The sequence below is a fragment of the Phragmites australis genome, chromosome 14 (assembly GCF_958298935.1).
Source record: "Phragmites australis chromosome 14, lpPhrAust1.1, whole genome shotgun sequence".
Classification (NCBI taxonomy): Eukaryota; Viridiplantae; Streptophyta; class Magnoliopsida; order Poales; family Poaceae; genus Phragmites; species Phragmites australis.
This window is the reverse complement of record NC_084934.1, coordinates 240551-268545: the sequence shown is the minus strand read 5'-3', so window position 1 is coordinate 268545 and position 27995 is coordinate 240551. Positions and strand designations below refer to the sequence as shown.

At 42.0% G+C, this 27995-nt stretch overlaps 3 protein-coding genes and 1 long non-coding RNA gene across 5 annotated transcripts; 3 read left to right on the top strand and 1 right to left on the bottom strand.

The window, feature by feature from the left end:
- The first annotated feature begins 30 nt into the window (after window positions 1–30).
- LOC133891088 (uncharacterized) lies at window positions 31–2535 on the top strand. Its single transcript, XR_009904146.1, has 4 exons — window positions 31–1474; window positions 1878–2115; window positions 2193–2262; window positions 2359–2535. It is a non-coding gene; the product is annotated as an uncharacterized LOC133891088 (long non-coding RNA).
- A 7648-nt stretch (window positions 2536–10183) lies between these two features.
- On the top strand, window positions 10184–13498 carry LOC133891043 (alpha-terpineol synthase, chloroplastic-like). The gene is made up of 4 exons (XM_062331737.1): window positions 10184–10488; window positions 10829–11183; window positions 11326–11695; window positions 12734–13498. The coding sequence occupies exons 1-4, from the start codon at window positions 10383–10385 to the stop codon at window positions 13340–13342; spliced, it is 1440 nt and encodes a 479-aa protein (XP_062187721.1). The 5' UTR covers window positions 10184–10382; the 3' UTR covers window positions 13343–13498.
- An 11-nt stretch (window positions 13499–13509) lies between these two features.
- Window positions 13510–17099, bottom strand: LOC133891044 (polyadenylate-binding protein RBP45-like). Its single transcript, XM_062331738.1, has 7 exons — window positions 16851–17099; window positions 16025–16475; window positions 15069–15121; window positions 14861–14991; window positions 14438–14534; window positions 14164–14307; window positions 13510–14032 (listed from the first exon to the last, which is right to left on the bottom strand). Exons 1-7 carry the CDS (start codon window positions 17004–17006, stop codon window positions 14030–14032), a joined length of 1035 nt encoding a protein of 344 aa, XP_062187722.1. The 5' UTR covers window positions 17007–17099; the 3' UTR covers window positions 13510–14029.
- Window positions 17100–22847: 5748 nt separating this feature from the next.
- LOC133891295 (uncharacterized GPI-anchored protein At1g61900-like) lies at window positions 22848–27710 on the top strand. 2 transcript variants are annotated; one of them, XR_009904172.1, is made up of 8 exons: window positions 22848–23075; window positions 23378–23611; window positions 23782–24366; window positions 25287–25532; window positions 25680–25732; window positions 26521–26664; window positions 27263–27307; window positions 27406–27710. XR_009904172.1 is itself a non-coding variant. In XM_062332010.1 (8 exons), exons 1-8 carry the CDS (start codon window positions 23027–23029, stop codon window positions 27483–27485), a joined length of 1395 nt encoding a protein of 464 aa, XP_062187994.1. In that variant the 5' UTR covers window positions 22849–23026; the 3' UTR covers window positions 27486–27710. The 2 variants fall into 2 exon arrangements, 1 of the variants encoding a protein (XP_062187994.1); XM_062332010.1 differs by having other exon boundaries at window positions 22849–23075; window positions 25680–25691.
- The last annotated feature ends 285 nt before the right edge of the window (window positions 27711–27995 follow it).

Genomic DNA, 27995 nt, shown 5'->3' with positions numbered 1-27995 from the left:
GGAAAATGGTTTCTTAGATAATAATGAGCTGGAACAGGATTTTGAGCCCGCCACGGATCCTCGTCGGCGCGATCTCAGACAGGAACAGAGGAACGGCCTGCACGGATCCAGTGAATTGCGTGCAACTAAGTTTGTGATGCAGATGGTCATAAGCAATTAAGCATTATCGACTTCAGCAACTATTTGGCAGATTATAAGAAACAGCATAAATGAAAAATTCACGTCGGTTCATTTTTACCCTCAGGTTAGCTAATTAGATTTTGAAAGAGATAAATGACTCTAAAGTCCCAAAAAAATTAGGCCAGACCATCACTTGAACGTCTTCAAAAGACTGAAAGGAGTCTGAGAGCGATTGGTGCAACCGTGCATTTATTCTGTGTTTATTTCCGACCTGTGTCATTACGATATTTATTGGTATATTGTGGAGAAGTTAAAGAGGTGAAGCTCTTTTTTAAGCAGAACATCAGCATGTCGTTGGTATATCAATAATGATACAATTCTAAACATTAAGAATTTCTATGACAGGTATACTAATTTCATATTACAACTTAATACAGTAAGATACTTATACTTTTTATTTCAGTCTACCAGATGAGGTTAAACCAGTTGAAAAACTGGAATTAACAATATGCAACCGTGTACAAAGTGAAGTACAAAAAGTAACACTTTTAGAGCTTAAAGATGTAGATCCTTTTGATGCAACAGTTTATACCTTTACCCTCTCCTTTCTTTTTCCTATCTCTTTTACAAAAAGTAAATTTTATTCAATAAGTTTCTGACTAACAAAATATTTTTTCGTAGCAACACTTTGAATGCACGGTGACTTACAAAATTCACTCCCAATGAAAATTGGAACTACCCAGCTTGTAAAATCTGCCATTCAAAATCAAATTTCAATGGAACAACATATAAATGCTCCAAAGCTGATTGTCCATGCATAGATATTGAACATAGGTTAGTATTTTTCTAATTTAACTATTGCTCCATTGTTTACATAACAAGCTTCACCTGCAAAAGTTTAATTAATAGCACACATAACCACGGTTCATATTTATCCCTGTAAACTTGTTGCATATTTTATTTGTCAAATTGCTGCATTTCCAAATGAAATATACTACCTACTGGTTTCACCATTTCTTTTGCTGAATATGTCACGTCTCGCACCTGCTGTGTCATAGCGCATTCCATCATCATACACTGATATAAACAAGAGGCATTCAAAATAAGAAATCGCATGTGCTGCTTTACTCCTGCCAGTCCACAATCATGGTGTTAAATGTGTACATGATGACTCTACACTTGCTTACGCAAGTTATAGATCAAACTGATCTGATGAGTATTGTGTATATCTACCTGTAGGTACAAATTATTAGTAATGGCAACTGACAAGACATATGAGCTGGAGTTTTTAATATTCGACCGAGTTGCACGTTAGATTATAGGGAAACCATGTGAAAGACTTTATAATCTTCATGTAAGATCTGATGCACATCCTCCTGAAATTTCTGCTTTAATAGGTCAAAGATTCACCTTTATATAAAAAATTACAGCACAGAGCATTGATAATGACTTGCAATCTTTAGAAGTTATTTATGTCAAGGAGCAATTTGGTAGAGAACCAAGGATACCAACAACAGCTTTAGCAGTGGGCACATCTTCAGTTTCAATGCCGAGAAATAAACTTACATTAGTTAAATTTAACTTTACATGACCCTCATATACTAATGTCATTCACTTGTTACATTTGTTGTTCTTAATTACCTGATGTCAACTAACAATACCATATTAACATTTATACTTACTAATAGTGTTAAATTTACATATATCAAATTTTAATAATTGTAGATGCCTAAACTACTGTGTACTTTCTTATACAGGATAATTCCAAGTCCCTGGCTGACTTAACTATAAATAACAATCAGATGGAAGTAGAAACATCAGCGTATCATGCTTCTGTTTTTTTTTCATGTTTTTTTACATGTGTTTTCTTTACAAGAACCTCTCTGATTTACTGAACTTTTATATTCCTCTAAAAGTTTCAGAAGTAAGAATCAGGCTCAGAAAAATATTACGAAGAATAGAAGAGCTCGTGATTCAATGGAAGAAGATTCAGATGTATAATAACCATTTCTCTCTGTTCTTTTTATCATCTAATTTCACAAATAAGTCTTCTAATACATTCGTAATATTAGGATGATGATAAAATAAATTCTAAGATAAACAAGCGTATCGCTGGTTACAACAAGAAGGGTAAACAGTAAGGTAAATACATGTTACACAAAAAAAATACATTCTCATATCTATTCATTTTTTTACTCTTGTTCTTAATATATTCATTGTTCCTCTTTTTTTTCTCAGAGCAGAAACAAGAAGTGTTTCACAATACATTTTGCCAAGTGAAGTACCTCTTTATGGTGAAGCTACTTTTCCAGTAAAGGAGCGGCATATCTTTTGATGTCTATAAAACTTGTAAACAAATGTTATATGCCTATCATGCAGTATGCAGAAACTATGTCTTTTGATGTGTATATAGCACTGCTATGTTCACAAGATCGAACTTGTTGCAGAAACCATGTCTTCTGATATATATATATATATATATATATATATATATATATATATATATATGCACATTACTGCTGCCGCTGTAATACTTGGAAAAGTTGTATCCAAAACTACTTCAACTATGTTTATATACTGCTGCCGCTGTAATACTTGGAAAAGTTGTATCCAAAACTACTTCAACTATGTTTAATATGAAATCATCATACTATGCAGATTAGTCTCTGTCTGACTTCATACCTTAATTTGTTTGATCGTCACATTTTGGGCTGTTGCCCTTCCTAATTGATTCATGGTCCCCTTGGCTGATTCTTTTTCGGCTGACTGGATCCGCATCATGAGCTGGTTTCACATTGTGGGCTTCACTTTTTTCAAACTTCGACCTGGGAGATTTCTGTCAAGTGCTCTTGGCCCAATCGCTGGTGTCCTAACATGCAAAGGCCTGAACTAATCAAGCGTGATCGAGAAATTCAGGGAATCCCTTATTTGTAGGCATTATTAGTGCTTATTTATTCTACCTCTAATAGTTGCTTATTTATTCAAATATTGCAGCCCCATTTCATTACAGCGCGCTTTTGATAGTTTTGGCTATATACTATTCTCTAATATCAGTATTTTCCACTAACGGGTCATTATAGCGCGCAGTTAGCTTGTGAGGAAAATGGTTTCTTAGATAATAATGAAATAAAATATGTCCTAATCTCTACACCTGGAGATGTTTGTGAGGAAAATAGTGATAATAGGATTATGGTGCATAGACAATTCTCCCCTTGGGATGGGCCGTCGATGAGCAGAGTTTAGCACCGGAGCTGCAGCTGTCACCCCAAGCATCTTAAAGAGGACAACTAACACTGATACAAGTTCACAAACATCATGTTTGCAACACAATTGTTCCCTGTGATTGTACAACTGAATGCTACACCACCCCTGTTAATTACTGGATTATACTGTAAGTTCACTCGCAACTTTCAAGGTGTCTCCTTAATGGATAGGCTGTATGTCGATGAGGAGGCCCTGAGACGGGTACAGCAGCGGGTGCCTGGAGAAGCTGCCGTCGCAGCAAGCGGCGAGCTTCCACTTGAATAGCGTCACGATGTAGTTTGAGCACAGAACAGATTTTGACATAGTTGATTACGTGTGAGACGTAGTTCAAAGCATTTGATCAATAAGTCTAAGTTTCATCCTAAGATTAAAGGGTTTTGGCATTGGGGAGGCATCCAGTCCAAACCAGACGATGTGGCGGATGAGGAAGGCGAGGAGGGTGGTGGCGGTGTCGTGCGCGGGGACCATCAGGAACATGATGTTGTCGATGATCTTCTCGTCGGCTGGTGAGCTCTCCCTTGCTCTAGCCTTCACCCTCCTCTCTCCTAGATGACCCCAGCAACGGCTCGCTGCCCGCGCCGACTCGCGATAAGGCACCTGTGACCTGTCCAAGGTGGTGAAGGCCCTGTGCCGTGTTGTCAAGTCACGTGAAGGACGTCCTCCACTGTTCATCAAGTGAAGGACCACGTGAAGCCATCTTTGGTGCTGCACTCGGGTGGAAAGGGAAAAAAAGACATCGGTCTCCTACAACCGCTACACTATGGCGACTACAGTACCACACCGTGGCGCTACAATATTTCAGGTTGAATATTTAAGTGTTGCGCAAAAATTTGTACCAACAACTTGGTCAACTTGCCATCTTTACCAAACTCTATGTACCTTTTGCTCTCTCTACATATATGGTGTTGATCGATATTGACTTCACCTCACATCCCGATCGTCTAACCCTAAGCCACTCACTTAGTCTTGATCATCTCACCGTTGATTGTCAAGTTGACTCCATTAATTTATACATAAAGAGACAAGAAATCATATTTTCTTCTTCTCCAACAATTTCCATTACCTTTATCAACTTCAATTAGTCACAAATAATAATCATACATTGCAATAAATAGACATGCTCACGCAATCCCCAAAATCCCACATTTCAACTCAAGTTAAATCAACTTGTCAATTATTCATCACAAAGGTTAAGCCATGGCATATTTCAACATAGCTTCTCAAATTCATTGGCGGTGGAGCCGATGAGGAAGGCCTTCGAGTAGTTGAAGAGGGACAACCTCGAGATCAGGTCATACGGCGAAAGCGATAGGTAAGCATAATAATTCCTATAGACATCTTGGGTGAGGACGGTGTCGTTGTCTTTTACTCTTCATCATCATACTAGGTGTAGTCATAGTTCAGCTTCTTATATGAACAAGTAAGGGTGAGTATGGAAAATACTCAGCAAGTCCCAATATTGCTTCAAAGAGTTGATAGATGCATAAGGGTATAATCAAGGAATACGATCGTAAGTCATAGTTTGAGCACAAAGTAGATGTTGACATAGTTGATTAGGTGTGAAACTGTGATACGTAGTTCAAAGCATTTTATCACCATCATGAGACAATGAAACCATATTTTCTTCTTCTCCAATAATTTCTATTACCTTCATCAACTCCGGTTAGTCACAAATAATAATCACGCATTGCAACAATAGACATGCTCATGCCATCTCCAAAATCTCTTATTTCAACTCATGCCAAATTAACTTGTCAATTACTCATCACAAATGCTAAGCCATGAAATATTTTAACATGGTTTCTCAAACTTGTTGATGGCTACTGCAACCGCCAACATGGTCAACGCTGCAGCATCCATTGCTTGCTTGCTTCGGTCAAGATGGGGCTTAATTGGCAGTGAGAATTTCTTAAACTAACTAGTTAAAGGCCCGTGCGATGCAATGGGAGGTGAAAATTTCCACAAGACAATATAGTTATCCCATGAAACACATGCATTGCTACATAACAAAAATCAATTCGACAACACAAAACTGATTGATATATAAGAATTATAAGTTCTAGCATATAATACGACTACAAACATCATCAACACAAACATGGAAAGCAGCCAGCTAACCCGAATGCTGTTATTCACACCCTTTTAGTCAACAGTTTTGCTTGAACTCCATCCAGCAGGCAATGAACGGCAAACGATTATTGCCCATAATCACTGTAGAAATATATGTGACAAAATTCACCAATAGTAGTTGGACGAAATAAGTTTGTGCCGGCGAAAATTAAATTTTCCATCAGAAATATGATATCACATATAAGCATGGTATAATTAGTAGAGATTAATTGACAAATAAGCAACCAATACCTCACCTATGTTATGAGGGCTTCTCTGTCGACGATGTTCCTCATGTACGTCCCACTCTTCTTTTTCTTGTCATTATCCGTGGCGGCAAGGATCTTGATGTTCCTTTTGGCGATGGCTCTAGACAACACGACAGCTAGTACAGCTGACCATGAGAGGACTGACCAAGCTATGTGTCAGGAATAGGTAGAGGACCAACCAAGCCATGCTCACCTAAGACCTAACTTAAGGTTTAGACATACTGTTTGTTCCATCTCTTCATAAGCCACTACTATAATTTCTAAGGTTTTGTGAATGTCAGTTAACACATCGGAGATAGGGATAGAAATTTGAACAATTATTACCTCAACGGTTTTTGTAACAAAAAAGGAAAGTTGTAGCAATGATGAAGCTATGTATATTGATCAATCAAAAATCAAGGTGATCTTTTCATTCCTGCAGCACACGGGTATAAGTCAACTAGGGATGTAAACATTCATTGAGACGATTATCATTAGACATGTACATCAATAACAAAGAATTGATCAAGTAGTAATAGAATATCTTGATGTACATTTTTGCTGAGAGGTTCAAGAAAACTAATATGAAACTTGAACTGCATAAACACACATAACAAAATATTGCACACCAGAGTCTCCTTTGTAATGGTTCTCTGTATGAGAGTTCTCACTGCTCATCCGCGCAAGCAAAGAAAACCTAACAAATGATGTGTCAAGCAGTTGAGGAAAATAGCTATGATGTTTTGTATTGCTGGAGCTCGTCCATGCATTGCCGTCAACACAAAATATCATACTCAAAATCTATTTTGACTCTGCAATGCCAGGTTTTGCCTATGCAATGCAATCAACACAAGTAAGCAGGATAGCAGTAGGGTTCGACGAAAAAGAAATTATTAATTAAAAAGTAAGTATGGACTATAAACATGTTTTGAGTGGAGTTCTTCAAGGCACCTTGTACTACCACTTAGTTGCAGGCTTGGCTGCCTTCTGAATGAGCACATGCATGATGTACTAATATTAAGCTCATGGTACGCTTTTTAACTAATGCAGCAACAACTCAATGTAGGATAATTGACAAATCATATAAAACAAGTATCCAACCAGGCAAGTTAATTAACTCTGAAATGCAATGTTGGATCTAGCCAACTATGTGGCACGAATCTGAGCATAATGATGCGGCCTCCATCAGCAGGGGGTAATTACCATGAGAATGTTATTAATTTGTTGACAAGTTTCATGTAAACTATCAGAAGTGGAAGAATGCCGACCAATAAAATATACTATGCTTGAGACATCAACTTATAAACAAGGTATTACATAACTTAACACTCCATGATTGTATGATACCTACAAATATTTTGGTTTGCTTTTCTCTTGGAAAAATTAGAACATAGCAGATTGTATTCACCTCATAACTATTTACTCTACTTTAGAAAAGCATAAATAGTTACCTTTTCAGATATGTGATCGTTTGATGAACTAACAGAGGAATAGCAAAGAGGTGAATTCCAGACCCAACACTTCGTACCAAAGAACCCAAGGCTTGTTCTACAGTTACATGGAGACATTTCGAAGCAAGAGGGTTACCTGATCGCTTTGGTGATTCTTGTCTTGGATCTTCTCCGAGAAGTCACCACCAGCTGCCATCATTGAGCATTAAACTTTCACCCACAAGAATTATCAAAATAGAAGGAAAAAAAAGGTTTTCTACACTACAGAAGTTTAGAGCCAAAGAGATTGCAAGATTTTGCATGTTGGCATACTTACGACAAAGCTTCCATCAAACAAGGATTGTGCAGGCGAGTACAATCATTTACTACCTCATTCCAATTCCTTGATACTGCGAGCAACATTACTCACCACAAAAGAAAGGGCAATTAAGCAGCATATTGCCACCAGGAAAAAAACATAAATTTATCGAGTGTTCTCTCTTCACCTGATGAGCTGACCCCAAAGGTGATTGTGCAGTGTTGTAGTCCATTCACATGCTGGATTTTTTTTAATATTAGTTTTTTTACAGAAATTACAAAAATAATACAGAAAATAGGAGATAGAAAAATAGAGTAGAAGGTAGAAAATAGAGTAGCTGCTGGAGATAAAAAAATAAAAGATGATGTAATAGTGATAGGGGATGCTGTAATAGTATTTTTGAGGATGAAAATTTGAGGTAGCTACTGGAGATGGTCTTATATCGCCTATTTATAAATTTATGTACGTTATACAATGTACAGTAAAATAGTTCCTCATCATTTCAGCTTAGCTTCGCCATGTCGCTACCGCTACAACGTACCTTCGTCTTGTCTCACTGCTTTTATGTCACGTCATGTCATGATGACCTCACATATATGTCACGTCATGACGTCATGGCCACACGTACGCATGAAATGTTTGTTTTGACTGCTGTTTGTTCTGATGCGTAGCGTAGCTGTCGAAGGATTAACTCCTATCGCAGGGATCTCGAGAGACCCCTTTTTAGAGATTCGGCCGGGGGATGATCCTGAATAAGTTCGTCGGAGAAATAAATGGAAGTGGATGTAAATGCAACGGCCGGTGGTGGGGGATGATCGACCTAGTGCAAAGAGGAATAAATACACCGGAGTTTAGACAGGTTCGGGCCGCACGGGGGCGTAATACCCTACTCCTATATGGATGAATTAACTGTCCTGAGGGAGGTCCCCCGAGGATGTATCTGGTTACAAGAATATCGTGTCTAACTAAGAGCTTGAGGCTCCTTGTTTCTCGGCAGAAGCTCTGCTCAGGCTAGCTCACAATGTCTTCGTCTGTTGGCTTGGTTCGTTGTGGGGTTCGTCTTCTCTGTTTCTCTTCTTCTCCTCCTTTGTCCCTCCGGTGTGTCGACTCTTTTATCCACTCGCCGGCTACGACATACCCCGAACGGGAAGGAAGGGGTACAAGTTCCAAGACGCCACGACTGAAAAAGGCGTCATCATTTTCTCTGGGCGAAATGACTGGGGCGGTGGAAAAAAGCGCGGCGCGCGTCTGGTCACTCGTCACTGTGGACGCCCTGGCAACGGGCGCCGTTGAGAGGGCCCACCGGGCAGCCACAGAGGCACCCGGCGTGCCCGCCCTGTCTTGTTCCTCTGCCACGGCAGGGCGGCAGGCGGAACATTTTGATCCTGGCAATGCTATCTCGAGACACACCGGGTGATACGGGACGGGACCCGTGCAATTAATAGCCCCACGCCCCTCTGCCAAAGCATGGCAGGAACTGACGCTGCGGTGGGAGCAGTTGGATATGTCAGGCCGCGCGTGCTCATTCAATGCGGCCTTGGACCTCTGACGGGCAGACACCTCATCGGTGGGCCCCTTGGGGGCCTCTCTGGGTCGTCGGGGAACCGAGTGCTCGGGGGTACCGTTGACCTCCCCGAGTACTCTCTCCTGAGAATGCTTATCCTCGTCCTCGAGGCACCGGGTACTCGGAGGTACCTTTTACCTCCCCGAGCACTTTCTCCCGAGCACTCTTGTACGAACCTTCGGGGAATCGAGAGCCCGGGGACTGCCATGCGCAACCCCGAGCACCCTCTCCCGAGCACGTTTATACGGACCTTCGGGGAACCGTGCGCCCAGGGACTGCTGCGCGCAGCCCCCGAGCACTCTCTCACGGGACTTAGCTCTTCTGATCGTTGGGGGACTAGGGTGCTCGGGGGCGACCGGGCGCTTTCCCGAGCACTTTCTTCCCGGGACTTAGACTTTGCGGGTCATCGGGGGACTGGGGTGCTCGGGGACCGAGGACTGTGGCCCCGGGCACCTTCTCCCGGAACTTAGACTTTCCTCACCTCGCGGGGGGAACCTCGCGGGGTGGTGCCACATGGCGGACAGCTGGCCTGGCCTCGGGACTCAGGGACTCCCGGTTCCTGATACACCGACAGTAGCCAATGGAGATTGACGGTCAATTGTTCCTAAATGTTTTGTCGTCATCAATATATCTTAAACGATCGAGACCGGACAAATTGTTAGACTATAGCCACGGCTTTTTTTTTTAAAAAAAATTCTTGTTGTGAAGAGATTTTTTTTTTCTTTTTAACATTTCAACAGTTTTTTTTATGGTTATCATCACGAAGGGATTTTTAAGGTTATTCTTTTCAGAACGGGATTATCTTTTCTTTCGCTCCGCGATTTCGTTCGAAGTGAAACTGTTAGAGATAAGAGAAAATAAAAAGAATAGGAACGAAAAAATAATCAGAAAAAGGAATGAAATAAAGAGAATATGGTTGGAGATGACTTTAAGCACTTTATAAGTTTTTAATCTTGTTGACTTGTACTTACATCAAGTTAGAAAAATGTAAGGAATGATCAAAAGGACAACCTAATTACCTTGTATCATATTTTTCAGATAGTAGCGGGTCACGATTTTGGTACCTTGGATTGTTACTGGAACAATTTGCAAGCACCATAAAACTAAAACACACTGGTTTAATGAATTGTTACTGAACGCACGTGTTGCAGCTTAACAATGAGGCGGAGTCGTCACTCCAAGCGGCCTTGAGGCACAGAGTGAGGCAGTTGCTGCTCAACGAGGAAGAAGAGCTGCCTACAACTACAAGGCTCGTAATCATCGATCAACTGCAGCGGCTTGGTGTGGCGTACCACTTCGAGGAGGAGATCAAAAGCATCCTCATCTCCATGCATCATGGACCCAAGGACGATCTTGATCTTGATCTTGATCTATCGTCGGCAGCGCTTGTGTTTAGACTGCTCAGAGGACATGGCATTCCTGCAGCACCTACAGGTACAGCTAATGTAATTTCCCTTTTCGATTCAATTCAATTTCCCGGGGAACCGAGTAGTAGCTCAATTGGTTAGTACTTCTAAGTAGAGAGGGTTCAAATGTAGGATGTCTGGTTTGTGGGTCATACCTCTCTGAGAAACTGATTTCAACAAGTTTCTTAACCACCAGAGTTCGGTACCCTGTCTTAAATTAAAAAATGCTCGGGGAGTCTCACCTCCTGGTTGAGAAATAAATTCCCCGGCCCAGAAACAGAAATTAAAGTAGCATGCATCTGCAGATCGATCGACTTTGCCGGCTCAATGCATGATCTCACTTTAATCTCTTACTGTATATATTGCAGATATGTTGAGTGCATTCTTCGGGGGTGGCAATAACCAAAAGGCGGCAAAGGACGACATGGATGGATTGCTTGCTCTGTATGAAGCTTCCTACCTTGCCTTCCCAGGAGAGGCTGCCGTGCTTGACGAAGCAAGAGCATTCGCCGTTGAGAACCTGCAGAGGCGGCAGCAGGCGCCGTCGTTCATGGACGCCCTGCCTTTGCAGTGGACAGCTCCGAGGCTGCGAGCAATGTGGTCGCTGAGAGCAGATTATTGTTGCGACGACAAGAGGATTGATCCAGCCATCGTGCAACTGGCTAAAGCCGACTTCAACCTGGTGCAAGCAGTTCATCGAGGAGAACTCGTGAAGATAATAAAGTACGTAGCTAATTTGATCATTGCATATATATGTTATAGCTAGCCAGCTAGGTAATCTAAGAATTACTTAATGTTTATATATAACGATCGAGCTGCATGCATGATTTATATTAACAGAAGGAAATAATGCAATGCAATGCAGGTGGTGGAAGGAGAGCGGGCTGGGCGAGAAGCTGGCGTTCGCAAGGGATCGTGTGGTGGAGTCCTTCTTCTGCGCGGCGTGCATCGCGCCGGAGCCGCACCTGGGAGAGTGCCGGGAGGTGCTGGCCAAGACCAGCGCCATCATCGTCCACCTCGACGACATCTACGACCTCTACGGAACGCCCGACGAGCTCGAAGCCTTCACTGACGCCATTGGGAGGTGGGACAATGTTTCTGCGGCGGCGGCGGCAGGGGCACTCCCGGAGTACATGAAGGCGATGTACTCCGCCATCTGGAAAACCTCAGTCACTGCAGCCGATCGTGTCCTGCACAAACATGGCTATCACGTGCTTCCACTCTACAAGAAAGCGGTAATTAAATTATATTTCATTTCATTTGCATTGAGTCATTATACTCCTATAAAATACACGAGTTATGATAAATCCTAATAATCTCTATCATCCATATTACACGATCAAACGATCCATAATCAATTACCTCTAGACTTGTTTTGTTTGGTGTTTAATTGATATTATCATTATTTTAGAACTGAAGTTCTTAAATAAAGGTCTCGAAGCCTCTGAATTTATGAAAAAAACACTAAAAGCAAAGGTAACATATTAGCATTCTGCGTCTGCAACAACTGATCCTTATAAAGTCTCGAATCAGAAGTTCAAGCAAGCACTTCTTGTGTAAATACGATGAAGTGGCGTGGGTATTTTGGTCTTTATGTGAGGTGGGATGAAAATAAGCTCGGGAATCCTCATGTTTTATGCTTTTTGCCGTCAACAGGAATAGAGGTGGTTTTTTTTTTTGAGAGAGAGTACATTAAGGATGCACATTATACACGCACATCATATTTAAATTATACGCACACACATGCGTCCGCGTCTATACACATGCCAGGAGTAGAATAGGAGACACGAGACCTCCAGTACGCGGGAACACACAATACCAATGAACGTGCACACGTGTGTGTATTCTAGTCTAATCTAGACTAATTCCAGACGTTACTGGAGAAATACCCCTATGAGGCACACAAGTGTTGATCCCAGGGATCGAACTCGCGAACAGCCGCTCGACCACACCGAGCGCTACCAATCAAGCTGAGGCTCGGTTCTAGATTAGAGGTGGGCTTATGGTTTCTTATGCCCATAAGTTTTGCCTTCTAAACAGTTTAAATCTTTTTGAGGCCATAAGCTAAGCTATAAGCTATTTAAAAGGGGTTTATATATTCTTTTTACTTCTTTGAATTGATATATTATGAATTGATTTTACGTGTATGAAATGCGTGTGTAGTTGCTAGTTATGTAATGGATTGATGGATGCAATCTATAATGCTAAATATATACCATTCGAATTCGATCGATCGATCTATAATGGAATGAATGGATGCTGCGATGATGCAGTGGCATGATCTGTGCAAGGCTTTCCTGGTGGAGGCACAGTGGCAGCACCAGGGCTACAGGCCGAGCTTTGACGAGTACCTCACCAACGGGTGGGTCACGTCCACCGGGCCTCTCCTCCTGCTCCATGCTCTCCCGACCATCACGCAGCAGCCGGCAGAGATCATGAGCATGCTGCAGGTGCCTTGGAATTCTTCCGGCAGCGGCAGCGGCAGCGGCAGCGGCGCCATCGAGTACCCGAGGCTAGTTGAGTTGTCCTCCCGGATCTTCCGGCTATGCAACGACTGCGCCTCGCACCAGGCGGAGTCGGAGCGTGGCGACGCCCCCTCGTCCATCGCCTGCTGTATGACGGAGATGTGCGCCAGCGAGCAACAAGCCCGCGCCGCCGTCCAAGACGCCATTGCCGACACCTGGAAGGAGCTCAACGAGGAGGTCGTCGTCGCCGCTGCTGCCGCCGGACAGTGGAACCCCTGCTCTGCGGAGAGCATGGCCAACCTCTGCCTCAACCTTGCCAGGATCATCCACTGCATCTATCAGGATGGGGACGGCATCACGTCGCCGACTCATCGCACCAAGCAGCTGATCAAGGACGTGCTCTTCAACCCTATCTAGAGTAATAACTTCCATTCCATATGTATTCACATGTGCATATACTTCACCCACCGGGTTAGACAGAGTGTGTAGCAGGACAAAACTATTTAGTCCAATCAATAGTTCGCATCAAATTCCATGCAATAAATTGCTCTTCGTTCAGCTATTGGACTGGACACATTCTCCTCTCACAATCAAAACGGCCATCAGCCTACAATATTGACATAAACTCACATGAAAATAACCGTGCAGTGGTGCAGGCACTGGTTTTACAACCACCAGTAGAGCAGGCAGTAACTCCAAGCATAACACAGACGAACTAGTTCAGCAACAGATCCAAAGTGCGATTCAGGCGGTAAAAGTTAACCACAATGTGGCCTCGAGTACGCATCTATCTATACAGCCTCAGCTGACAAGTTAAAAGGGCTAAAAGTCTGACCCAAATTGTGCCAGTAATGCCCATGGCGCAGCAAAATTCAGGCAACCAAAACCTTTTTCAACAGGTTAAAGGGGGCTAAACTCTTTCTATCCCTAACAAAACTGTAGTTCTAGGCATCAAAGGAGGCTTGTGTCATGGGATACAGTTGGGTGACCAATTAAGGGAGAAAAGCTATTTCCAAAAAGAGACAAAATTCTTCCAAGTTCAAGGACCGAGAATCCCGCTGCATGCTGTTCCTTGTGATTGAGATCTTCCTTGACATGGTGATCTCACTGCACAAAGATAAAATGAACTCATTATACTTGAAATGATTTCTGACACTGATCTTCAGGGATGCAAATGACATTAGTGTAAAAATCGCTGAAGAAAGAGCTCTCTGATCCTCATGAAAAATGGAACTCACCTGCACTGGGGCCTGCCGCAGTTGGTAATATCCATATCCTGGATTACCTATCTGTGTGCAAGCGTAAGGATCCTGAGGACACCAACCGAAACCAGATGGATCATAAGATTGGTGGCATCCATTGTTGCCATCATTACGATGATCCTGCTCATATCCGTTCAGGAAGAGTACGCATGTCAACAAACAAAACTCTGACTTGGCCATGAAAATTAGAAAGTAGAAAATACACAAGTTTTTAGAGTTCTTTAGCAAATAAGCATGTGAGAGAAGGTACCTGCTTGTTAGCAGAACGACGACCATATGAAAGTCTTATGGTATTACATCCCAGCTTACTTCCGTTTAGCACTCTTATGGCCTCCTCTGCTGATGCTCTACAAGACATAAAGCCACAAGTCGGTCATCCTGCCAAGAACCGGGCAACCATTTGAGGGGGCTATGTTGGACCAATTACAAATATGCATGACAAGTCCGCAGATTACATTCTTGCAATCACGCACCTATGGTTGCAATTTGTATACAAACCACATATGATAAAATTTAAACATATGAGACACTCTAGTAAGTCCCGTGTATGGCAGAACCTTTAAAGTACAAGTTTTGTTCGCGTATAACTTGAAATCACAATGAGGCATTTCATCAGCTAGTTGGCAGGTACAACAATCTACAGAGCAAAAATTGTGATGACAAAAAGAAACACCTGTTTGAGTATGTGACAAAGCCGCAGTGCTTCCCCGCTAGTATCTTGACATCAACAAGCTCTCCGTATGGACTAAAGGCTTGCTTTAGATCCTCATCAGTCACGCTTTGACCAAGACAGCCAACAAATATCTGCAAGCAATAAATGCATCCTCAGATTAAATGTTCTTACATGTGACTCCTTTTAAAAGGTAAAAGCATGTACTCACTTTTGAATTGGTTGGATCCTGATCAGAATCAGTTCCTTGTGTATTGCGGAGAGCTGCATATAAGAAATGTGTGATTAAATGGTGCTATGGACACTGCTACTAGGATTTGTGCAGGATAACTGATATGACAGTTACTAGCATTTCTTATGCACTGGTATTTGAGATTAACCCACCACTAGTCATGGACAACACAATGCATGCTATATTCTGAATTTCTGATCCATCTGTGTTTCATATTCACGCACCACTAGCCAAGTAGTCATGGGCTATTCCAATGCAATGTGGCAACATTACAAGATGTCTACCAAAACACACTAGCTATTTGACATCTGTATGCACTGTCTAAGCAATAAATCCAGCACTAAGATAATTAAAAAATGTATTGAGAAAGACCACCACACAAATCCTTCTGACGCTGAACCAAATCCCTGCAGGCGAAATATTGTACATATATATCTGAGCATATGATGCAGCTTGAAATACATCAAAGTGTGCATCACTGCAACGATCCAGAATACATGAAAGAATGTATCGACTTTGGATGTGACAAAAATATCTCTCTTCTGAAACAACACTGAGCCAAAAGAGATAGGAAAGACGTTGCACACTTGCACCACACATACCCTATTGGGATAGCATGCCATGCTGCTCTTGGATAATGAGCAAGCTAAGTACAGTGAACTAACTCCACTTACATCCTATCATGGAAGAAGCGCAAACAGAATTACTGTACTTCACTAAATCAATGCTGGTAATCCTTACTGTACTGCTTACTGTAAAATATGTTTGCGGGAAAAATATATTATTGCAACAGGGAAACAGCTGAGAGGGATAACATATACAACAGTACATGCTTCAAGAGTCGCTACTTTCGAAGGCAGAAGAAGCTAAAAGACCAAACTCAAAGCTAGATTAAGAAATTAACTGCGGACTACTTGGTCAGTATGTGTACGCACTTTTCTTGTTGAGAGCAGGTCTGATACGCATAGGTCTCGTAGAGCAGTATGCTCCATTCATTTCAGTCATTGCTTGCATGTGCTCATTGACATCTCCAAAGAAAACAAAGCCATAGCTTTTTGAGCGACCAGTAACCTTGTCAAAGATAACTTTTGCACCCTTCACTGATGGATAGCGAGTCTTGAACAGATGGTATAGCATGAAGTCTGTAACATCAAAGGCCAAGTCCCCAACAAATATGGCATGATCGGAATCATCATCCGTGTGTATTTGAGGAGCATCCTGCTGTGTGGCCCAGTTGAGCTTGAATTCTTGATGAGTGTTAGGCATGTCCTGACCATTGTAACTCCGGAGAACCAGATCAGCAGTTGTATGGTCGGCAAAGTTGAGAAAGCCAAAACCCTCTGATTGCCCAGTCTGCTTGTTCCGTTTTATGACAAGGGAAACAAGCTGCATCCCAAAGAAGGAAGATGCTCAGAAAACAGAAAGAAATGTGGTACGCGATTGCTCAGATTCGTGATATGACAATAAAAAGGGAAACTAGTGTCTCATTTGGGCAAGTGCAAGTACACAAGCAAGAATAACAGTAAGGATGTAAAGATGGCAGTACTACATGAGCGTAATTGATCATGGCCGAGGCAGTACTATATGAGCAAGAGCATATATGCACGGCGCATCAGGAAAGTCAGAATTAATAACTCAATCCAGTATGCGTGAATCCTTTGAAACGATTAGGCGAAGACGAATGAATTGGGTGGAGAGGAGAGGAGAGGACAGGTGAATCGAGGAATGGATTTAAGGGGTTGACGAAGGTGGTAGCATCACCTCGGTCGATTCGGTGAAGCAGCTGTAGAGGTAGTCCTCGTTCATCCAGTGCTGCAGGCCGCCGATCCACAGCGAGCGCGCTCCTCCGCTCTCCCCCGGCGGCTGCGGCCTCCTTGTCCCGTGGTAGTGGTAGGGCGGCGCATCGGCCCAGCCCATCGCCGCCGCCGCCGCCGCACCGCAGCTCCTCACGGCGACAAAGAGAGAGAGAGAGAAAGTGGTGGGGTCCAGCAGCAGCACCACCACAGGATCCTCTGCAGCAGCAGTATTGCAACCGTATCTTTTTCTTCCTTTCTTTTAACAAAAAGATAAAAAAGAAAAAGACATTCAATTTTTCAGAAGGGTGTAAATCACAACCTATTTATATCATACTCATACATATGCATTCTAAAGTTGAATGCTACCAGCAGATATTCATATTCATTAAACACGCATGCTTCTATACATCCTAGAGACAGAACCCATGACCACCGGGAGCACACCAATCAAACTAAGCTCGGTCCTAAAAAGGCATTGCAATTCAGGCTGATGTTAGTGTTTTGTTCTAGTATTCTTTTTGTTTTTCTAGATTAACGTTAATTACTCAGTGGTTGTGTTGACTTTATCTTGTGAAGGATCTTCGGATTCACTCCAATCGATTGGAAGGCACACAAACATGCATGCATGCATGCATACATACATACATATTCCTATCATGTCAGTACTTGGCGGTCTCCACAGTAGCAACAAATAAAAGAGTATGCTAAACTATTGGCAGGGGTGGGAACGGAAATTGCAACTCACCAATTTTTATAATTTTAAAATAAAAGCATTACAAGTATATGCATCTATTTTTAAAAAATTCAAATATACACTCTTTTCGACAGGTGACAGGTCATGTCAGTGGCTTCCAACATTCAACGAGCCCACGATAACATTCATATCAAATGCCACCGACCTATCGCCTGTTAGAAGGACGACATATTCCTATCATCTTTACATCGGGTGGCAGGTTGTGCTATAAAACGATGTGGTCGGTCTCCCCACAAGATATTGTTCTCATTTCTCCCTTTCACCGGTACATGCAAAGAGAGAGTTGCATCTAGTTGAAATCTCTTAGTGTTGGAGATAAATCTTTCACTGTTGGAGGTAAATCTTTTAGCGGCGAAACCTTGTTGAAATCTTTCAATATTGGAGGTAAATACCCTAACTTTATTAAAAAAATTACAAATTAATTAGGTTAGCCACTAAATCTAGTTGTGGATATAGGTTAGACATCATATATGGAAATTTAGTGATATTGTATCTAGTTTTTTTTTTATAAATAGTTGTAACGGTTGTATCTAGATTTTTGGGGAGAGTTGTATTGATATTATATATAGTTTTTAGAGTAAGATGGTGCAACTGTTAGACTTAGATTTTTTTTATTAGTGTAACTTTTTAGATCTAGGTTTTATACGAATAGTTATATAGTGTGCCACTGAATGTTAATTTTTCATCCCATATGTTTCACTACTGTCACCTTCGTTAGGACATTAATGACATTTAGATGGTGAAAAACTAAATTGGTGATATGGAAGAGACCATAAATTTTTAAGTGAAAAATCAAGAATTTCATTAAGATTCAATGAAAATATGAAATTATCTCTATTAGATATAGGTTTTTACACCAAAGTAGAGAACTATTAAACCTAGGCTTTACCAGGATTGCTGTAACTTTTTAGAACTAAGTTTTTTAGATAATTCTATTGTTATTAGATATAGGTTTTACATCAATATAGATTAACTGTTAAACCTAGGTTTTACAGCAACCTAGAGCAACTGTTAGACCTATGATTTTTAGTATAGTTATAACTATTTGACGTATGTTTTTTTAAGATAGTTGTAATTGTTAGATGTAGGTTTTTTAATATTTATATCGGTTGGATTTAGGTTTTTTTAGGGTGATTGTACTATTATTCGATATAGTTTTTTACAGTAATGATTTTGGATAGGTATGGCTACCAACCACTCGAAGTTGTTTGACCCATGCCTGGATGAAAGGCATTGCTCTTACATGGTCGCTGTTAAGGCGGCTGATATCATGACCCCGACCTTGGGTTTCCCTGTGCCTCCTGTATCGGTCCCTGGATCAAGTAGCTGATATACATAAAATTCAACAAAATAAATTAAATACATACTTTGAATAAAATAATTATCTGAAAAGTGCAAAAGATGATCTGGTGGACAAGGATTCACAACAGACCAACCAAAAAGAAGAGTACAGCACAACAGAGCAAAATGAATGATGCAACCCAAAGCTACAGGCAACTCGAGTGCGGACACGACCTTAGACTGCTTCTCTTTAACTTCGTCTGGGTTGAGGTTGATCTCCATCTCAACAATCTAAAAGCAATAAGACTGAGTACGGAAGGTACTCAACAAGTCATATTGTCGGAGAGTGAACTCCTGTCGCAGGGATCCCGAGAGACCCCTTTTTAAAGATTCGACCGGGGGGATGATCCTGAACGAGCTCGTCGGGGAAATAAATGAAAACGGAAATAAATGCAGCGGCTGGTGGTGGGGGAAGATCGACCTAGTGCAAAAGAGATAGATGCACTGGGGTTTAGACAGGTTCGGGCCGCACGGGGGCGTAACACCCTACTCCTGTGTGAGTGCAATATCTTTCCTTGAAGGGAATTCTTCAAGGATGTGCCTGGTTACAAGGGTGTGTTGTCTACAGAGAGCTTGAGGCTCTCGTGTTCTAGCTCTGCTCGAGCTTGTCTACGATGTTCTTGTTCTATCGTGTTCGTCGCGCTTCTTCTATGTCTCCTGTTTATGCTGTCTTGTTTGACGTCTTCTTTATGTGTTCTCCATCCTTTCCTTTTATAGGCGCGCCGACCTCGACTTATCCTAAATGGGAAAGAGGGGGCGCGAGTGCCAAGGTGCCACGGAGAAAGATGCCATCATTCCGTCTTGGCGAAGTGACAGGGGCGGTGGAAAAATACGGCGTGCATCCGACCACCCGCCACTGTGGATGTCCTCCGGCGCCATTAAGAGGGCCCACCGGGCAGCCATAGAGGTGCCCGGTGCGCCCACCCTGTCTTGTTTTTCTGCCGGGGCAGGGTGGCAGGCGGAGCGCTTCGATTCTGGCAACGTTATCCCGAGGCACCCGGATGAAACAGGACGGGACCCGTGCATTTAATGGACCCACGCCCCCCTGCCAAAGCATGGCAGGGTCTGACACTAGGGCGTGTGCAGCTGAGAATGTCAGGATGTTAGGATGTCAGGCCGCGCGTGACTATTGAATGCGGTATTGGACTTTTGACTGGCTGACACCCCGCCGATGGGACCCTTCGGGTCGTCGGGTGATCTTGCGTGAACCTTTGGGGAACCAGGCGCTCGGGGGCTGCCACGTGCAGCCCCGAGCACCCTCTCCCGAGCACTTCGGTGAGACCTTCGGGGAACCGAGTCCTCAGGGGCTGCCACGTGCAGCCCCGAGCACCCTCTTCCGAGCACTCCGGTAAGACCTTCGGGGAACCGAGTCCTCGGGGGCTGCCACGTGCAGCCCCGAGCACTCTCTCCCGAGCACTCCGGTAAGACCTTCGGGGAACCGAGTCCTCGGGGGCTGCCACGTGCAGCCCCGAGCACTTTCTTCCCGGTACTTGGACTCTGCGGGTCATCGGGGGACTGGGGTGCTCGGAAACCAGAGGCTGCGGCCCCGAGCGCCTTCTCCCGGAACTTAAGTTCTTCTCATCGTGTAGGGGGGTCCTCGCGGGTGACACGTGACGGATGGCCGGCCCGGTCTCGGGACTCAGGGACCCCTGGTTCCTGATACACCGACACATATACTACTTCAAGTGGGTTAATAGATGCATAATGGCTATTTCAAGGATGTGACTTTATGATATAGTTTTAAGCGTAAAGCAGGTTTTATACACGTATCTATTTATATTCTTTACTATTAACTTTTTAAAATAGTTTAAAACAATGTAACCTAGTAACAGAGCTTTTAAAACAATTTAAAACAAAGTAGTCTGATAACAAAGCTTTTGAAACAGTTTAAAAAAAGGTAACATAGTAACAAAGCTTTTGAAATAGTTTAAAATAAGGTATCTTGATAACAAAGCTTTTGAAACGGTTTTAAATTCAAAAAATAGTAACAAATTATATCTGGACGGTTTTTGGTCTTGTGAGGGGCTACACTACACTCCACAGTCCTTTTCATCACATCTTGTGTACCTCTAGTACCACTCAGCTTCCGACGGACTGAGCCAGAAACCTCATCACACGGACATCTAGTCCACATACTTACTCATCAAAACAAACGTACCCGGAGTCTAGTCAACACGATTGCTGCTTCCGCATATCTATAACCGTGGACATGGCTACTCGAATAGATTTACACTCTGCATAGGCTGTACAACTTTATCCACGCGATAGGCTCAGCCTCCAACAATTTCAAGTGGAGGAGAGAGTCATACCGAGACCCTCCAAACACCTTTCCTGCCGAGCTTTTCTACGAGACACCCCAAGTCCTAGAGGCCATATACTGAATGTCAACTCCCCTTTTAAGCCTATGTGTAACATCTGAGTTTAAGCATGTTGATTAATTACCAAGTTCACTCGAAATTAAAACTTTTTATGATTAATTAAGGTAATTAAAGTTAAGGGAGTATGCATGTATGTATGTGTATATCAGTATGTATGTATTTATATGTGTGTTAAGGGTGTCAAGTTGAATAGGTATTCCCAAAATGCACTAGAATCAGTTTTAAAATAATCTCTGCTTTAATATGGATCATATGTATTAGTTGAGATTTTTATAGTTCTTTGTGTGGAGATTTAAAATTGAATGTCTCTCAATTTCAATTCTACTCGTAAATTCTATTCAGCACAATCCAGATTCGAGTTCGGATCCTTTGATTCAAATCAACTTAGAAAGTCTCGAGATCTTAAGTTCAAATATTCCAAATAAAATTAATCTGAATCCAAAATAGAAAATAAATTCAAATTCTTCAATTTAAATTATTCCAAACCTTTTTCTTTCCTTTTTCTCTCTTCTCTCTTATTCCAAACTCCCTGGCCTTCTCGCTTCCCGTTGTGAGGCATCGCAATGACAGGTTGGGCCCACAAGGGCCGGTCCCACTGGTCAGTGAGTGACCTCCGTAATAAGGAGAAGGCGGGGAGGAGCAGGCTGCGTATTTACTCCGCTCCGGCAGCTAGCTGACTGGTGGGGCCGCGAATTCACTGCGGGCCCGCATGGCAGATTGAAATGAATGAGGAGGGGGCGGGCGTTAATGTCCGTCCATATTAAATGGGATCATCAATTCTCAGCCCCCCACCCGTCTGTTGTTACGTCTACCTGCACACATGTACCCCACATGTACATACACAAAAGATCATGTACCAAACAATAATATACGCTATTTCCGTGAGCAAAGGGCATCAACTATAAAAAAATAACTATTATTAGTACTTCAGGTTTTTCAGTGTACATAAAGATTAAGTAAAAGACTATAAAACAGAAACGAAAACCCTCATGATTGGATTATAAAGCCTAAAAAATAAAAAATGATCGAATCATCTATGTAAGATAAACTCATAGGCTGTATAGTACTAACACAACCAATCCTAAATTGAATTGATCATAAATTAGTCATACAGTTTAGAGATATCATAATTAATATTTTCTAAATCATAAACAATTAAATATGACAAAACCACTTACTCAAACTCACCGCAAGTAAAGTTTTCATTTAAAATCAGGCTACGAGGTTAAATAAACTGTACTCGTGCAAAGTTAAAAAGGACCTATGAAAAATTAATTAAAGAGAAATACTTCATGTATGGCCATTTTTATAACTTCGTTACAACAAATGATTTGATCTATTTGATTAATAAGCGAACCACCGCCCAACTTATTTTAGCCATTTAATTTTCTGGCTGTAAACAATTTGTACAAATAAGTTGTATGTATAACAATGATTTTTTTTATTAAAGTAGGGGAATGGGGAAGTGCTATTTTTCCGTGGTGGATCTTTGGGTGCACTTAATGATTTTGCAGTTCTTCCTCCCCTACTCCACTTCCAAAGCGAGCTGTCCACTTTCCTCCACTCCCCCCACTTTTCTTCTCTCACTCGCGAGCTCGCGTAGACGCCGCCGCCTTCCCTTCCCTTCCCCTCCTCTGCTTCCAACCCTTCGCCGCTCGCCGCCGCCGTATGGCGCCCACCGGGCGGCTCCTTGCGGTTGCCGCCCTCTCCTTCCTCTGTGAGTACCTCTTCTTGAGCTTTCTGCTACCTCAACTGTGCTTCGGATTCTTCCCTTTCCTCGTCCTATTTTCTTTCCTGCTTGAGCAATTAGTTGTACGGAGCTATGGATCCTTGCTTTCTTCTTGCTCTCGGCTTCTCTTGCACTCCCTGTGCCGCTTTCTTGATTTTGATCTGTCAGGGAGGCTGCTCCGGCTGGCTCCTGAATTTTCTTGCCAGGGCCTGGGAGAGTCCATTCAATTCTCTCCCTTTGAGGAGGAAACACGAGTGATTTGTGCTGCATGCGGCTTTGGTAATGTGCAGGTTTACACGGGCTGTTCGGTGATTCGAGCAGTGCATTTGCTCAGAGCCAGCCACCGCTTCACCGGATCGTTCATGCAGCGGAAAATGACGGCGGCCTCATGCCGGAGCTCCCACCGAGCGGCCTCATGCCGATGCCGGAGCTCTCACCTAGCGGCTCCCCCAAGCCATTTGTCCCCTTCCTGGCGCCTGCTCCCCTCGCGCCATTCTTTAACAACAGCACGCCAAAGCTCTCAGGTTTGTGCACTGTTAGTAGTCCTATTCCCCTCCTTTCCTTGCATACAGCATAGACTGCACACATATGCTCCTTTTCTCTTTGGGAACTAGTGTAGACATGCAGTTCTATGAGAATTTAAACATTTTGCAAGTGCAGTTTGTCAACTGAAAGTGTGAGTTCCTCAATGCAGGGAAATGCACATTGAACTTCACCGCTGTTGATAAACTGATGACCACCACGGCCGTCGATTGCTTTACCTCGTTCGCTCCGTTCTTGGCGAATGTCATTTGCTGCCCCCAGCTTCAGGCAACACTGACCATCCTCATAGGGCAGTCAAGCAAGCAGACTGGGTCTCTCGCGTTGGATCCCACCGTTGCCAACTACTGCCTGTCGGATATCCAGGAGCTGCTGTTGAGTCAGGGTGCCAGTGATAATCTCCACAGCCTTTGCTCGGTTCATCTCTCGAATGTGACCGAGGGATCTTGCCCTGTTAGCACGGTGGATGCATTTGAGAGTGTCATCGACTCGTCGAAGCTCCTTGAGGCCTGTCGGAAGGTGGATCCTGTTAATGAATGCTGCAGCCAGACATGTCAGAATGCTATAAACGAAGCTGCCCAGAAGATCTCTTTGAAGGATGGAGGTTTGACGAGCTACGCTGGGAGTCCCAAAGTCGATAGTTGCAGGAATGTTGTTCTGAGATGGCTATCAAGCAGGCTTGACCCGCCGTCTGCAAAGCAAATGCTGAGGCAGATATCTAACTGTAATGTCAATGGAGGTACTTTCAAATGAATTTTTTCTGTTACTACCTTCTATTTTGTTAGGATGAATATATATATACACCCTGCTTCCGTTGTATATTTGCCTACAAAATTAAACATTTCATAGCTTAATCTTGTTTAGTTCCTCTGTAAGTGAAATGGTTAAAAAATTGTACCACACTGTCTCAGTCTCTCAGATGCTAAACGTTGAAAACCATGTTCATGCAACATTATATTGACTTATCCTGTCATTGTCCTCTTTATCAAGCAGATTGATTTACCTGAATTTCTATTATAGAAAAACAATGCTTACATCCAAAGATCAATCTCATAAAGGGACCGCCAAATCAAGCGCATTAGTTTAGCTCCAAGGATCACACTGTACGAGCACCAAATTGGTTTAACTTCAAGCATGCACAAAAGTCAAAGAGGCCAAACTTTGCAGGGCTATTAAGGAAACAAAATGCTTGAGCTGGATCATTTAAGGACCATACTTTTTTTGGTATAAAGAGGACCATACTTTAAAGCAAGCGACCAAATAATCTATGTAAGGGTGTTTGAATTTTTCTTTTGTCGTGTGGAATCTCTGGAGCACTTTCATACTATTGGAAGTTGATAGTGTGGAACAATTGGATCCCAAGCTTTTCAGTTCAAATGTTTTGGAAAATATGGTTTGGATTAAAAGAACAAAAGATTTGGCACACTTATTTGAGGCAAAAGATTTGGTACATTTGAATAGCCATGAGTGTTCATTTGCTAAATTTCAAAAGTTTCTTGAACTTCGGCTTTATGGAACCTGGTGGAATACATGGATATATTTTTTATATTCTTTAATCTCAATTTTAAAACATATTTTACTACATTTTGAGTTTTATTCTCATTGTTCACCGTTAATAGTATTTATAATGAGGAACTTATTTTCACTCCAACCCTCCAGTTTGTCCACTAAGCTTTCCAGACACAAGTAAGGTGGCAAAAGAGTGCGTTGGAACAATCAAGAACAGCACTACATGTTGCAAGGCTATGGCAAGTTATGTAGCCCATCTGCAAAAGCAAAGCTTCATAACAAATTTGCAAGCTTTAAATTGTGCTGCTTTCCTTGGGGCAAAGTTGCAAAAGATGAATGTCAGCACGAATGTTTATAGCTCATGCCAAATAACTCTGAAGGATTTTTCTCTTCAAGGTAAGTTATTCAAGATCAATTGATTATGCATTAGGATCATATTTACCTTCTGGCTCTGCATTGCTTGGCAACTGAACTCACGAAATATCTGTCTTTCTTTTCAACCTTTGTGTTTGACTGACTGGCCCCTACTGAATTCACAAACAGTTGGATCTCAAGGTAAGTTAACATTTTCAAGCTTTTTATTACTTTGCTTTAATGTATATGTTCTAAATCATTTTTTACATGACATGCTATGTTCTGCTTAAGCTTAGACTGAATACCTTGTTTCCTTGCAACATATGATTGGTTTTGCATGTCTTACCACATCTGTGCTTTAAGACATACAACAATATGTGCTAAACGTTGTGTCTGGTGTACCATATATTAGCAGGAGACCAACAATATGAATTTTGAGCTGTTTATTTTAGTTTTCTCAAGGGGTTGAATTATGATTCTGCTCTCTTAGAGGTAGAAGTAAGAACATGAATATTGGATGGATCAGCTTGTGGCAGTTCTTTTAGATATCCAAGACCTAAGCTAATAAGTGCCTGTTTGGAAAGGGTGGCTAGGATCCAAATCCCTAGGAATTTATTTAGATTTGAACATCCTTAAAATTCCTAGAGCAATCCCCCTTTTTCAAACAGGCGCTATTTTGGAAAATATTCTTGGATCATGTGTAATGTGAAGTAGTTCTCGAGCCAATATTCAAATAATTAGCGTCAGTTAGTTATATGAGAGCATGCAGGGTTTCTCCTTCTCTAACCTGGAACTTCATGCATTGACCACCTTGTTTCGTTGCAAAATTGCTTCCGTAATCTGGCTTTATAGGTTTATATTTTGTCTACCTAGCTGACAGATTAATTCTGCAATACTGCCTGACTGTTAAAAATTCATTTTATGCTCTAAGTTACAGCATTAGATTTCACATCATTAATGTGTAGAGCTGTACTCAAGAGAAATTGATTTTATTCCTTGCTAGTGATTAGTCTCTTTTGGTTTTACACAGAATCTGGATGTCTCCTTCCAAGCATGCCCTCTGATGCATCCCTTGACCTCATTTCTGGGATTAGTTTCACATGTGATCTGAATGATAACATTGCGGCCCCATGGCCATCTTCCATGCAAGCACCATCTTCGTCGTGCAATAAATGTATGTTATCTATCTGTTGTGCTGATCATACTTTCTGTTTTAGCTAATCTATCTACAACTTTATTTACATACATGGATTTCTTCAGGTTGTCTCTGTGATGCACTTAAAATTATGAAGTTAGAATTGAAGCCTTCTGTCTTATTCCACTAGATTGTTTCATTCCCTTTCTGCTGAAACAGTGTGCTATGAAGTCCGAATTGGTAATTCTAGTGTAGAAGCAGGTTGAGTGATCCAATATGCACCTTGCGTTCTGTTTACAGGATGACACTTGTGTTTATCAGCTCAATTTCTTGTTTTCTTTTTTGTCATTTCGTTTTTGAATGACATTTGTGGATATATAGACTCATTCACTACAATCTGTTTCTTTTATATAATAAAGAATTTACAAGACCGTTAAATTGTTTCTCTCTCTAAACCATCCATCTTGGATTTAGAGCTCTGTTTGGCTAGCAGTACAGCCAAGTACTTGTGACATACTTAAATGTACGTCTTTACAGTTATATTGTGTCATGGGCTTCCTGTGGTGCGTGAATGTGTCTTTTTGCTGCTTTATTTATGTTATGTTCTCACTGTAACTTTTGGTGATTTTGTATCCAGCTGTCAATATTCCAGAGCGACCTGCAGCAACATCGGCACAAAATGGTAAGCTAGCTACATGCTTTTTTTCTCTCCATTCTGCTGGGCCAATATTCTAAAGCTCATGTTGGGCATGATAGTAGACTTGATAGTTCCTTTTGCAGGTGTGAACCACAAGAACATGAAGCTAAGCCTTCTTATTTCCTTGGGCTCCCTTTTTCTCGCGCTTTTGTTACAAGCTTAGTCCAGTCCAGTCCAGTTTGCCGATTATTCGTTCAGATTCAGGAGAGCTAACTGGCATCAAAGTGTTGTAGGTTCACATGTTTTTTTAAATCTCCTGTTAGCTATAAGTGTAATTTGTTGTAAGGCAAGGCATATAATAATAGTAATAATTTATATTCCTTTGTATAGCGAGAAAGAAGGGTCAAATTTTTAGAGATGTGAAATGTGCATGACAATTTGGTGGAAATTTTGTTGCCTGATGTATTTTTTATACTGTCTTGGTGTAGTGATGCCTCAGCAAGAAGACGACCCTGCCCCTATTCTAAACTAGTAATCAATGTACCCTTGCAATGTTCTAAAAATGTATAAACACCGATGGACATCGCCCCAAGCCTGTACAAGCTCGCATGGCGCCTGTACAACATGAGGGCAGTTTAATTTGCAAGACAGAGTAGGAAAATATGAACAAGGAGTGCAAAAGATGAGTCCAAATTAAAGAGGACATTGTGATTCGGGGTCGCAATGAGAGACA